The 12224-nt window shown below is 37.1% G+C and overlaps 1 protein-coding gene across 4 annotated transcripts; it reads left to right on the forward strand.

Annotated features, from left to right (window-relative positions):
* The first annotated feature begins 363 nt into the window (after positions 1 to 363).
* LOC114735049 (uncharacterized) lies at positions 364 to 12103 on the forward strand. Of its 4 annotated transcripts, none has more exons than XM_028922698.1 (19): positions 364 to 547; positions 993 to 1401; positions 1969 to 2217; positions 2823 to 3010; positions 3092 to 3263; positions 3761 to 3898; positions 3978 to 4164; positions 4595 to 4737; positions 5249 to 5425; positions 5585 to 5695; positions 5795 to 5914; positions 6363 to 6519; positions 7193 to 7356; positions 7550 to 7636; positions 8390 to 8718; positions 10202 to 10283; positions 10532 to 10671; positions 11045 to 11291; positions 11384 to 12103. In XM_028922698.1, the coding sequence occupies exons 2-19, from the start codon at positions 1111 to 1113 to the stop codon at positions 11714 to 11716; spliced, it is 3315 nt and encodes a 1104-aa protein (XP_028778531.1). In that variant the 5' UTR covers positions 364 to 547; positions 993 to 1110; the 3' UTR covers positions 11717 to 12103. The 4 variants fall into 4 exon arrangements, with proteins under 4 accessions (XP_028778531.1, XP_028778529.1, XP_028778530.1 ...); XM_028922696.1 differs by having other exon boundaries at positions 366 to 547; positions 11021 to 11291; XM_028922697.1 differs by having other exon boundaries at positions 366 to 547; positions 3978 to 4146; positions 11021 to 11291.
* Positions 12104 to 12224: the final 121 nt, after the last annotated feature.

The raw sequence follows: 12224 nt of genomic DNA on the forward strand, positions 1-12224 counted from the left end.
TTAAATTATTATAACAAGCTCAGTCAGATCTGTATTTTATTATCCCAAATCGAGCTCGCTGATTTCTGTATGAATTCAACAGAAGAGAGTTTAATTATATATTCAACTGGGAAATTTTTTAACCACCTTAATGTCACATGAATTAGAAGGTGTTTGGATAAAAACCAAACTATGATTTTGAAAGTGATTCCACACTGTACGAAATAAATATATGCAGGAATTTATCTCGATTTATAAAAAAATATTTTTTAAAAACATTTTAAGTAAACCCAAACACCTATTTTTCTCAAATCGATTTCCATGCGCTGACTTCGTATAGAATGGAAGTTAAGGCTCCGTTCTTCGGTCTGTCGTACGATGAGGCATGGTCCTTTCGGCTTCAGACTCCCACCCCTGAGAGAGTTTAGAGCATCAACAAAAAGTTTAACATCCTTGTACACCAAAAAGAGTAAAGTTTAGCTTCATTCATCTCCCCCCCCCCCCGCCCCGTAGTTCATGCTTCTTCTCTTCTCCTTATCATCTTACTCCTCCCGCCGCTTTCCTCTTGGTAAGCTCTGGCATTTTTTGCTCTCTCTCTATTCAGCTTCTAGCCTGTCTTCAGTGTCGATGGCGCCGGTGCCTGACTGAGACCTGCGACGTGTTTCAGATCCGCACGCTGAATTTTTTGCTTTCAGTTTAGTGTTTCAGTTGACCGAAAGCCAGTTTAGTGTTTATGGCTTTGCATTCTCTGTAAATTACTTTTGATCCGCTCTCCTAACTTGTTCGATCGAATCAGTACGTGTGCGAGATTTGGATCCTAAGTTGGAAGAATAATTAAACTAAAATCTTAAGCGCTGTTGTAGTTTTAGAAATAGATGTTTCCAATGTGTTTGTCTTTGTTTATGAACTTTCATTACGTGTTCGCGAAACCGGCAGCTTGTTTTAACCGGCATTTCAATGAAGCTTCCTTTTATAAGACTTCTGTTTTTTGTTGCATCTGTCCTCTCTTTCAGAGTTTGCTGCAGTTGAACTTAAAATAAGTTTGCTACGGTTGGTTCGTGGAGGGGGAAAATCTTGGTATACGTGGAGGATTGTGTGCTGAAGTCCTTGAAGCAGAAGTATAATTCAACAATGCCTGGTTTCAAAGCAAAAATTAGAGTCGCACTTCTTATCATCCTCGTGATAGGGATTTCTCTTGTGGCTTTATATGGTGTCGTAAAACCCATTTCAAATGGATGTATCATGACGTACATGTATCCTACATACATTCCTATCTCTTCATCTGAAAGCATTGCGCCAGTGAAATATGGATTATACTTATATCACGAGGGTTGGAAAAAGATAGATTTTAAGGAGCATCTCAAGAAGCTCAGCGGTGTTCCGGTGCTTTTTATCCCAGGCAATGGTGGTAGCTACAAACAGGCAAGGTCCTCTTTCTTCTTGTTTGAGTGTAGTTGAAGTTCGTTTGGCAGTTATTGATTCAGTTGTTGGTAGAACATTCCTACATGTCAAGGAGAAACAGCAGCACTTGGTGTTCATGGCTGTATTATACTAATACTTAGCCAAAAAGCAGGAAATTATTGGCTAATTTGCTTACATCTAGTGATCTAAAGATGCATTTATAAATTTGAGGGGCAGAAGTTTTTAAACTTTGGGAGTATGTTGGATAAATTCGAAAGAGATTTACTACCTTGATTTGATTATGTGGTAATATGATAACATGCAGAATAAAATCTGCACTGCTATCCAACTGTTCAATCCTGAAGGTTGCCTCAAGTTAGTTGATACTCAATTCATTCTTAAAGAACGAAACATTTGCTAACAAGGGGAAGAGGCAAAAAAGTTGGGGGTGAGGGTGGGATTCAGTTGTTTCTTTAGTTGTTCATATCCATGCAAACATTTTACTTTTGTTCTTAATACTCTAGGGGCAATGTTGCTGTTCAGATTTATGCTCATCAACATCTTCTCCTGCTTTTGTCCACATAACAGGTACGATCTTTGGCAGCAGAATCTGACAGGGCATATCAGAGTGGTCCCCTTGAGCATTCATTTTACCAAGAAGCTTCCCTAAGCTCTGAGGAAGGAGGAGCACATATGAATTTCTCTGAATTTCACTTGCCTAATCAGTATACTAGCAGGCTAGACTGGTTTGCTGTGGACCTTGAAGGTGAACATTCTGCGATGGATGGTGGAATCCTTGAAGAACACGCTGAATATGTTGTATATGCCATTCACAAGGTATCACTTATCATTTTTATATTACATCCCAAGGGAAGCTGATAAATGGCAGATAAATATGCTGAGGCTGCAGATGTTTTGATTTGCAGTCTATAGATGATGGTTTATTATGTTTCGAGCATGTTTTCATCATCTTGGGAATAGCTTGTAGATTATTTGATCTGCAGTTTGTAGATGCCTTCCCCTCCGGAACTGAGCCTTTTCTTTTCCATTTGATTAGATTGTTGAGACTGTTCCCATAACCCCCCCCCCCCAAGAACATTGGCGTACTCATAACTGAATGCCATTTTTATTGAAATTAAAGGAACTATGATCCTTTTGGAGTGCGGTTAAATCCTGATTATGCAACTGTACCTTATGACCTATCCTGTGCCTCTAAACTTAATTCATTCATATAATTTCTAGGCAACTTATCCGTTTCAAGGAATACATGCCCAGGCTGTTTTGATCCTTCAAACAGCATTCTTCTGTTTTGAAGCTGATCAGATTAGACTTTATAGGCTTGTACTTTACTGTCAATTTTTCCTCAGCTAGTTCTACCTCTGGACTTGTGTGGCTATTTAACTTTACTATTCTTTGGCTGGTATTTTATTCCTTACTTGCAGATATTGGATCAATATAAACTGCCTTATGATGCTCGAACAAGAGGTGCCACAGCTCCTGGGAGTTTACCAAAAAGTGTGATATTAGTTGGTCACTCCATGGGAGGTTTTGTTGCTAGAGCTGCAGTTATCCACCCTCGTCTTAGGAAATCAGCAGTTGAAACTATTCTTACCCTCTCAACACCACATCAGTAAATTTCATCACTGTTATAATTTCAGTTATTCTTGTTGTATATGATACTTAAATGATGGAATGTATCTGTTTTATTCAGATCACCTCCTTTGGCATTGCAGCCTTCCTTGGGTTATTACTTTCAACGTGTAAATCAGGAATGGAGAGAGGGATATAAAGTTCATACTACTAACACAGGGCGTTATGTATCTGATCCTGTGCTCTCTCATGTTATTGTTGTATCTATCTCTGGTGCATATAATGATTACCAGGTATAGATCATGTTTTATTCTTCATGAATGCCAGTATTTACTGTGATGTTTAATAGAGAAGGATGCCTTATGTGTCTGCATTTACACAAGATTATCACACGTTTCATTTCACCCTAGTTCAACTTGACAGTTGACTTGATCTGCATAATCAGTACTTTGTGGTCGTGGTTGAGAGGAAATCTCAACTGGACCTTGTTTCTTGAGTTAATGTGAGACCTTTGACTTTGAAAACGGGATCTCATATAATTTAAAGAGATCGTTGCACTTCAATTTTGTGGAGGTATACGTACTCTACCTAAGCTTGGTTTTGTGTCGGAAATTACTCTTTCGGGATCACACTATGGAAGCTCAGACTGACTATTGTACAATCTACAGGAAGTAGAGTTGAACCATTTCCATGTTATTTGAGTGCCTTTTATTCATATTTTCAATGTTTACGTAACTGCTTGATATAAACCTTGATTTAGTGTGCTTTCATGTTTTTTTCCTCCGTACAGGTGCGGTCTAAATTAACATCACTTGATAATATTGTGCCCCCAACTCATGGATTCATGGTCAGTAGTACATCTATGAGAAATGTGTGGTTGTCCATGGAGCACCAGGCTATTTTATGGTGCAATCAAGTTGTTATCCAAGTAAGTGGTTTTCTCTTATGCAAAAGCAAAGACTCAAAATATTCATAGAGCTTGTCCTGATTATCTTATTCTTCTCTAGGTATCACACACTCTTCTTAGTTTAATAGACTCCAAAACAGGCCACCCTTTTCCAGATACTGAAAAGAGACTTGCAGTTTTTTCAAGAATGTTACGTAGTGGAATCTCACATAATTTCAACAGGATGATGCAGTTGCCTTCTAAACATTCAATAAGTACTCCTGCCCACAGTACAAAAGATTCCACTGGTATTATTCTGCCTGTAACTCTACTGAAACTTAACTTTCTAATTTGGGATCTTTTTCATTTTCCTTTTTGGGTTGTGATGGCTACCTCAGCTGAATAGTTGATATATGAGGTTTCTGGAGTCGTATAATCAGTGATAAGAACTTAGCTTGACATTACTCCACGCCTTTTCAGATGTAAAGTGTAGGTTGGAATATACTTCTTGCAAATGTTCACCATATTTTCTTAGTTATTCAGGGAATTGTGAAGTATGTATGCATGTTTTCTAATATTAGATTCCTTCCAAGATATATTGTATTCTCACTGCATGGCTGATTTCTATTAAGTTCTTTCAAATTTCATCAATCTTAATCTTTGACGCAGATCCTTCATTTGACTTATAAGCTACTTCCTCGGTGCAAATTTTATGTTCTAGGTATCTTCTTGTTGCAGGATCTCAAGTGCATTCAGCTACATGTCCTCCCAATATTCAATGGAGTGATGATAGCCTTGAAAGAGACCTATACATTCAGACAAATGTGGTGACTGTCTTAGCAATGGATGGTCGAAGGCGGTGGTTGGACATACAAAAATTGGTATTTTTCTCTTCTCCCCCCCCCCTAATATCTAAAATTTTGTAGAACAATATGTTTTGCCTGATATTATCTAAAATCATGTGGAATAGCAAAATGCATCAAGTTGCTGTGATTCTTTCTACCGGTCCTTTTGCTTTCCTTACAATTTCAGGCACTTTTAATCTTAGTAATAATTCTAAGGCTAGTAAATCTCCTGAAAGAAGCCTGCTTTCATACATTTTTTTCTGTTCTCTGAAATTGATGAACAAAAGAATTGCTGATCAGGCCTCCAACTTTCTGATCATTTTAGTTTATTGTATGTTGTGTGAATGAAACTGTTTAAACTTTTAAGATGTTTTGTGGTCACTCTAGCTTTTATAATTTTGTGAGTTTGAGATGATTTGTCAGATTTTGTGTATGGTAGATATGAAATTTAGTTATGGTCAACATGACTCTTGTATTGTTAATAAACAGTTATGCAATAAGTGTTAGAAATAAAAATGCTGTAACACATTTGTTCCCTTTTGTGTAGGGGTCAAATGGAAGAAGTCATTTTGTGTTTGTGACCAACCTGGAGCCTTGTTCTGGGATTAGACTTCATCTGTGGCCAGAAAAGGATAAATCTTCTTCAACTTTGCCTCTCAGTGGAAGGGTTGTTGAAGTCACATCAAAGATGATGCGCATTCCCTCAGGTCCACCACCACGACAGGTATGTTATGCTTTTTCCTAGATGGGAATTTCTTCTTATTTGGATAAACTGTATAGTACTTAGTTTGATGGATCACAATGTCTTGCATTCAGAGACAAGCTGAAGTAGCAATTTAATTTATTTAATGTAGTTAGTTATAATTTCAAATTTACTGTGCAGATGGAACCTGGCAGTCAGACTGAGCAACCTCCACCATCTTCTGTGTTTTGGTTGGGGCCTGAAGATATGCGTAGCTTTAGATTCCTTACAATATCAGTTGCACCTCGTCCGGTATGCTTATAATTTCAAAATTGGACTATTTCTTGTGTGGTTTGTGTTGTAGAGTGTGAGTCTCAAATATGTACATGTGTCTTGACAATGATTGATCAGACCATTTCAGGCAGACCACCACCTGCAGCATCTATGGCTGTTGGGCAGTTCTTTAATCCAGAAGAAGGGAAGCTAGAGATATCTCCATGGTTGATGCTTCAATCTACCTATTCTCAAAAGGTTGTTATTTCATGATTCATTGGCTGACTTCTATACTTTAAGCAATTTTGTTTACTGTTTTTTTTTTTTAAAAAATACACATACTAGTATTAGTGTATTTCTGAGTTTTTATAATCGCAAGGCTCAGTTTTGTTATATAAGCAACTGTTCCAACAATCAAGTTGGAGGGATATTAACTCAACTGTGCTAAGTCTAGATTAAGCCTCTAGTTCTTTATCACATGCAGCTTAGCTCAGGAAACGATTTCATCAAGGGCTTACTAAATCATTCTAAGGTGTTCAACCCAAAATGAATAAAGCTGAAAAACTAAATGAGAATTTAATGAATAATCACAGTCTTGCTTTATTACCAGGTTAGAGTTCAGTCAAAAACGTAATTTTAAATTATTGAAAGTGGACAAGATTAATTTCAATAGCATCAGAGCTGACAATGTGCACATATTTTGCAGGAGATGGTGTTGGAGGAAGCTCATCCTCTTGCTGTTCGGTTGTCATTTTCGACCAGCTTGGGTCTTCTTCCTGTTACTCTGTATTTGAAAACTGCCACCTGTGGAATAGATAACTCTGGGCTTCCAGAAGAGGAAGCTGGGGACCTTGAAAGTAGTAGTAAGGAATCTACTCCACCAAAACAGCTAGGCCAATTGTTTGGTGTTTTGCTTCCCATTCTTGATCTGCTTATTTGTATAAAGCATGCTGCACAATCTTTGATATATTCACTTTTGGCATTGATCTTACCTAGGCCTCGGCATGTTTTCCTTATCTTTGACCTGGGCCTTAGCATAATTTCCTTCAGCAATTGAGCTACCGAAGTAATTCAAAATACATGCTGTGCCTGGCTTCTAATCAAAATCTTCCTGCTTTGAGCGTTGTGCATGATCTTTTAATCTTAAGTTCTCATCTCATCTTATTCTCAATTACTGGGGAGGGTGTTAATAATATATGATGCTCCAAGGTCCTCCCACGGTAGTGAAGAGAATCAATTGTGATGCACTGCCAACATACTGTCGAAGAGGGGAGAAATAAAGGAGGAAAGGAATAAGAGAAGTTAGAAATTGGAATGGGCATTGATCTTAGTCTCCCTTTATTGGCATCTCCTAGGTTTACATGATGTAACCAAAAGTTATAATCCATCGTTGACTTTGAGAAGTGGGATTCTTCTTTTTTTTTTTAATTATTTCATTTGCATTTAACGCTATTGTGATTGAGTGTTGCTCTCATGTGGTTTTGCTGCCATATTTATTTTACGATCAGCTGAGATGACTCTAGCTGGCTGTTTCAGGGCTCTGCAAACTCCGTTGTTTTCCACCTGTTGCACTCGCTTATGATGACACTGGTGGTCTTCATATGTATCCAAATTTGAACACTGAGACAATTATGGTTGATTCCTCACCAGCACATTGGGGTTCAACGAGGCACTCTGAGAGAACCGTTGTTCTTTTGCTGGTAAAATTTCCTAATACATGAAGTGATGGGATGATTTTTTAACTTCCCGTTATGGGGGGGGAGGGGAGGAAGAAGTTACTGGTCATGTTTCATAATTCATGAGGGGACAACAAACTACCAAATTCTGTTATTAATATTTCAGCAGCAATTATGATAAACATTCCTTATGCTTTTTCCTTCCACTGTTCTGAAGGTTGATCCGCATTGTTCTTATAAAAGTAGTATTGCCATTTCCATCAGTGCTGCTGCTAGCAGGTTTATCCTATTGTATAATCCAGAGGTCAGCTTTCTGCATGCCTGTTGTTGATGTATTTATCAATTCAGACTTCCAACATTGATGTTGCTCTGAACATATTTTCTCATATTTTCTCATTCTATTGGCATTTCTTTGTTTGTTTGTGAATCTAAGCTCTCGACTTTAGTGATTTTGATTTTTTAATATTGACTATAGTACATTGTTCTTTTCATCAGTGTGGTACCACTGCCGACATACTTGATTTTGCTTATTTCGTTCTATCATAATATCTCTCTTCCTTTTCATATTCTGGTGCTAATTAATTTGAATAGTCAATATCTATACAAACATAAATTTGAAGAGAGGCTGAAGGAAAATTTACTCTTAGTTTTAGATGCTCTTTAAGATTGCTGTGGGATATAGACTCAGTTGATATCTTAAAAAATAACTTTGCTCTTTGAAAGATTGAACAAAGTTAAGACCCCTCTAAGGCTGTTTAGTTGATTTTTGATAACACGAAGAATTTGATACATGTCGATGTATGTTTGGCTTTTGTTTCATTTAATTTTTGTTCATTATTTTTTGCATCAAATTTTTGTCTAAGCCATGAATTGCACGGACAAATTCTTGTTCTACTAATTTTCTTAAACTATGTGCTGCACTTTTTTTTGGTTTAAAAAAAAAAATTTAATTACATGCTATCTTTAGAACTTACATCCCGTGCAAACTGGATGTGTTTACCTAGTTTCGTAATGGAAATATGAATAATCATGCTTATGAGAAATGATGTTGATGCAGATAGTTGGTTTCTCCATTGCCATCATTTTCTTTGCCCTAATGCGGCAGGCATATGCATGGGATCTTGATCTGCGGATACCTTCAATGCTCACAGCTGTGGAATCCAATTTGACAGTGCTGTCACATTTTTTCTTCCAAGCCATCCTACCCATTTTCATTTCCTTGTTCCTTTCGTTAGTGATGTCTCAGCCAATTCCTCCCTTTGCTAGCTTCATCAGCATCTCTCTGATTTGTTATGTTTTCGCAAATGGGCTCATAGCTATTCTGATTTTGGTGTCTCACTTGCTATTCTTCGTGGGTGCTGTTTCGCACATATTCATCAAGACAAGGTTAGTATATGCTGATTGTTCCGTCCTCAAGTGTCATTGGTTTATGTGATGTCGTCATTATTGTGAATGGCTTTTGGTTTCTGTTTCAAATTAGTGAACATGGCTTGTTTCACTATTCCTAATCATTTATGCTCACCATATACCTTGGAATTGTAAAGTTTGGGGAGACTCGTCAAATTTGTTGCTCCCAAATTTTATTACCTGAACTTTCACAGTTCTACGCCTGAGCATTTGCATCTCCTTATTCAACATGCTTAAACCATCTCCAGATGATGCACTCTTGTCTTCCCTCCCTTCAAAGTTTCTTTAGCAAATCAGCGAAGTTAAGTGATTAGAACAAACTTACTAGTGAACCAAAAGTAAATGTTAAATAGATTATATTGTAGTCGATGAAGTTTAGGAGTTAGATAATGTACTTCAGACCCTATTTCTCTGGGTGAAAATAGTTTATTTTCTTTTCCTTTACTATTGAAGATCCTTATTTCTTATCCTGTAGTATTATTAAGTACTTCTCCGGTCCTTAGTATAAGACCTAATTATTAAGTTAATTTTGGTTTTAAATATAAGACCTATTTCTCATATTTATCAATTTTTCCTAAATTACTCTTATGGATACTAACTTAACTATAATCAAATGAATGAGGAAGGGAGGATATTAAGAAAAATGATTATGGTATTTTAGGAAAAACATGTCATAGTTCTTATAATTAACTAACTTAACTAACTTTTTTAATCTAATCAAATTAGTTAAATAGGTCTTATATTAAGGACCGGAGGAGTATTAAATAAAATGCTTAAATTAGCTAAGGTTATGGAAATGCAATCATGGCAATGTATTGAAATATCAATGGAAAAAGTTATAACTAATGAAGGAATGAAATTCCGCAGCATGCAAATTCGAGTCTTTTGTAAATTCTTATGAAATCTATATGGATCATGATCATAGGTTGAGTGTTTTTACTTGAAAAAGATGTTATGTTCTAAATCAGTTTTAATGAAGCTCTTATCCCATAGGATATTGTTAAGCAAAGGTCCAAGAATAGGTTTCATAACTCCTACGAAAGTAATTGTCTTGCACGTTTTTCCCTAACAAATATTTTTATACTTAATTTTCACATTTAACTGATGAAATTCCTTGTATGCTATCTCGGAATTGAAAGTAGGCTGCTTTAATAGAGATTTGTAGTTGTGTCATTTTGCTTGAATATACTCGTGTCAGATGCTACACACATTTGAGTACTGAGTGGGTGGTTGTTCTCTGGTTCAAAGCAGTTCGTGCATGTACTTTTGCTCTATAGATTTTGCTCATAATTTTTCTTCTAATATCGTGAATATTGGCCTTAAATTTATGGCCATCCATCTCTTTGGAATATTTTTCCTGTGAATATCTAGACTTATTCTTGTATCATATGCATAACAATTAAGCTTGCTGAACATTTTGCTTCACTTTTGATTATAAATGGCATGGGTAAATATTATGCAGGTGGCAAATGTGGGAACGAACTGCTTGGTTTATATTTCTTGAGTGGTTTACTAATCTTTCATCCATCATCTCTTCTTTCAAGGTAAAGTATGATACATGTAATTGATAGCTGAAATATGTCCCATAAGGGGTTGGATTTCTTATCAGCATTAGAGTAGATAATTTCTGAATGTTGTTTTCAGTTTGTCACTCTTATGGAAAGAAGAGGCTAAGCGCTTTTGCTATTAGTTTTTTCTTATGACACTCTTCATGCCCCGCCCTTTGTTTTATTTTTCACTCTACTTCAGCATGTTGATCATTGCATCTTTTTCTGATAACCTCATTGAACAGTTGGTTAGGGTTCTGAGAGCCAATCCAGTGCTTGTTACAACACTTGCTGCAATTATATTGGCATGCTTGGTTCATCCAGCCTTGGGTCTAGTTATTCTTCTGTTCTCTCATGCTGTCTGCTGTCACAGTGCTCTATGCAGGTATCCCAGTTTAATTGAAAGCAAAGGGTTTCTTTTGGAGTTTTATTCTCTTGATCTTTCAAACTTTACTCAGTAACCCTGTGTTGAATCAAGTCTGTAAGATGTTTAGGAATTTGAAATGGTATGTAGAATATTATCCTTTTCTGTTTAGTCTGATTGTACTTCATTTAATAGAGAGCATCCGTAGATAATGTTTTAGATATAGTGGAAACCAGGTTTTTCATTGTATGGTAATGAACAAACATAAAAATGTTCACCCCACCTTTTTAGTGATGGACAATACTTATAACTTCATCTAGCCTATGTATATGACTTTGTGATCCCTAAATTTACTGTATTTTTGTAATAGTTTCCTGACAGCTTCATGCCGCAGCCCTGCGCAAAATGAAAGTTATGATTGTCAAAGTGAAGACTACAATAGACCTGAGCAAGTTAAGTTCAAATTCGATGCTAGTTTTAATCGGACACTCCATTCAGGAGATGACTGCGCCAACAGTCCAGACTCATCAAAAAGTTTTGGGGACACACAGTTAGATCTATTTCATCATCGCCATGGCTTGTTGATATTGCATTTTGTTGCTGCAACAATGTTTGCTCCATCTCTTGCAGCTTGGTTGCAGGTATACATTTCTATATATGTTTCCTTGTCTCGCTTTAATTTTAAATTAACTCGGGGTGTCTAACCCTCATGATGTGCATTTGATTGTGTCAGAGGCTAGGATTGGGTTGGAGCTTCCCTAGGCTGTTGGATTCTGTTCTTTGCATTGGCATCATCCTCCATGGCGCTGGCAACTCGAAGCCGGAGTTCAATTCCTTCTTCTTATCCTTGACCGGAGTACCCATCCGCAAAGTGAGACTATATTTTATCTATGCAGCAGCTGGATACGTGTCCTATCTTTCCGGTCTGGCGCTGGTCCCTTACGGAGCAATTTATGCTATGGCGGCTGTGGGAGGCATTTCCTTTGTTTTACAGAGGTTTCAAAGAAGTTACAGAGATAAGAAAGAGATTGCTTATGTCAGCCGAAAGCATTCGCATAGGCACTGAAATCTTTGTGGCGTTTTGATCATAGGAGGCCACTTCGTAATTGTATGCGTAACATGGTGAGTGAAAAATGCCACGGAGATGGAAACCTGGGCTATTGCTGTTAAATATGTTGTATCCATGTCCCAGGGGCTCTGTTTTCAGGCGAACTACGGAATTCCATTATTCCGAGGAACGTTGGTAAAGTTTCTAAGCCCAGGCTAAGCGTATTCAAGGGGTAATGGGGAGGGGGGGGGGGTTTAGGTGGTTGTATCATTTTGTTGGGATCTCCATTGACCTTGTCTTTTGCAATTCCGTCCGAGTAGTTTGCTTTTGCAGTTTGAATTTATTACGTAGGCATTCAATTTATTTAAATATATTGATTATAATGAGTTCACTCGTTGAATTTGATAATTTGTGACTTCTATAAAAGGTTTTTAAGCGTGGTCACAAAGCCTCTCTTTTCTTTTTTTTTGAGTTGCGGACAAAACCATGAAAGTAATTGTCATTCCCCCTAAAATACTTGGCAAAA

The sequence above is a fragment of the Neltuma alba genome, unplaced genomic scaffold (assembly GCF_004799145.2).
Source record: "Neltuma alba isolate B1F8T4 unplaced genomic scaffold, ASM479914v2 tig00013175_pilon, whole genome shotgun sequence".
Lineage (NCBI taxonomy): Eukaryota > Viridiplantae > Streptophyta > Magnoliopsida > Fabales > Fabaceae > Neltuma > Neltuma alba.

Bases quoted from the DNA above. Each gene is read 5' to 3' on its own strand.
- LOC114735049 (XM_028922696.1), top strand. From the start codon at position 1,111: ATGCCTGGTTTCAAAGCAAAAATTAGAGTCGCACTTCTTATCATCCTC. The intron at 3,011-3,091 runs GTAAATTTCATC...TGTTTTATTCAG, and splicing joins ACCCTCTCAACACCACATCA to ATCACCTCCTTTGGCATTGC. The intron at 6,520-7,192 runs GTAAGGAATCTA...TGGCTGTTTCAG, and splicing joins TGGGGACCTTGAAAGTAGTA to GGCTCTGCAAACTCCGTTGT.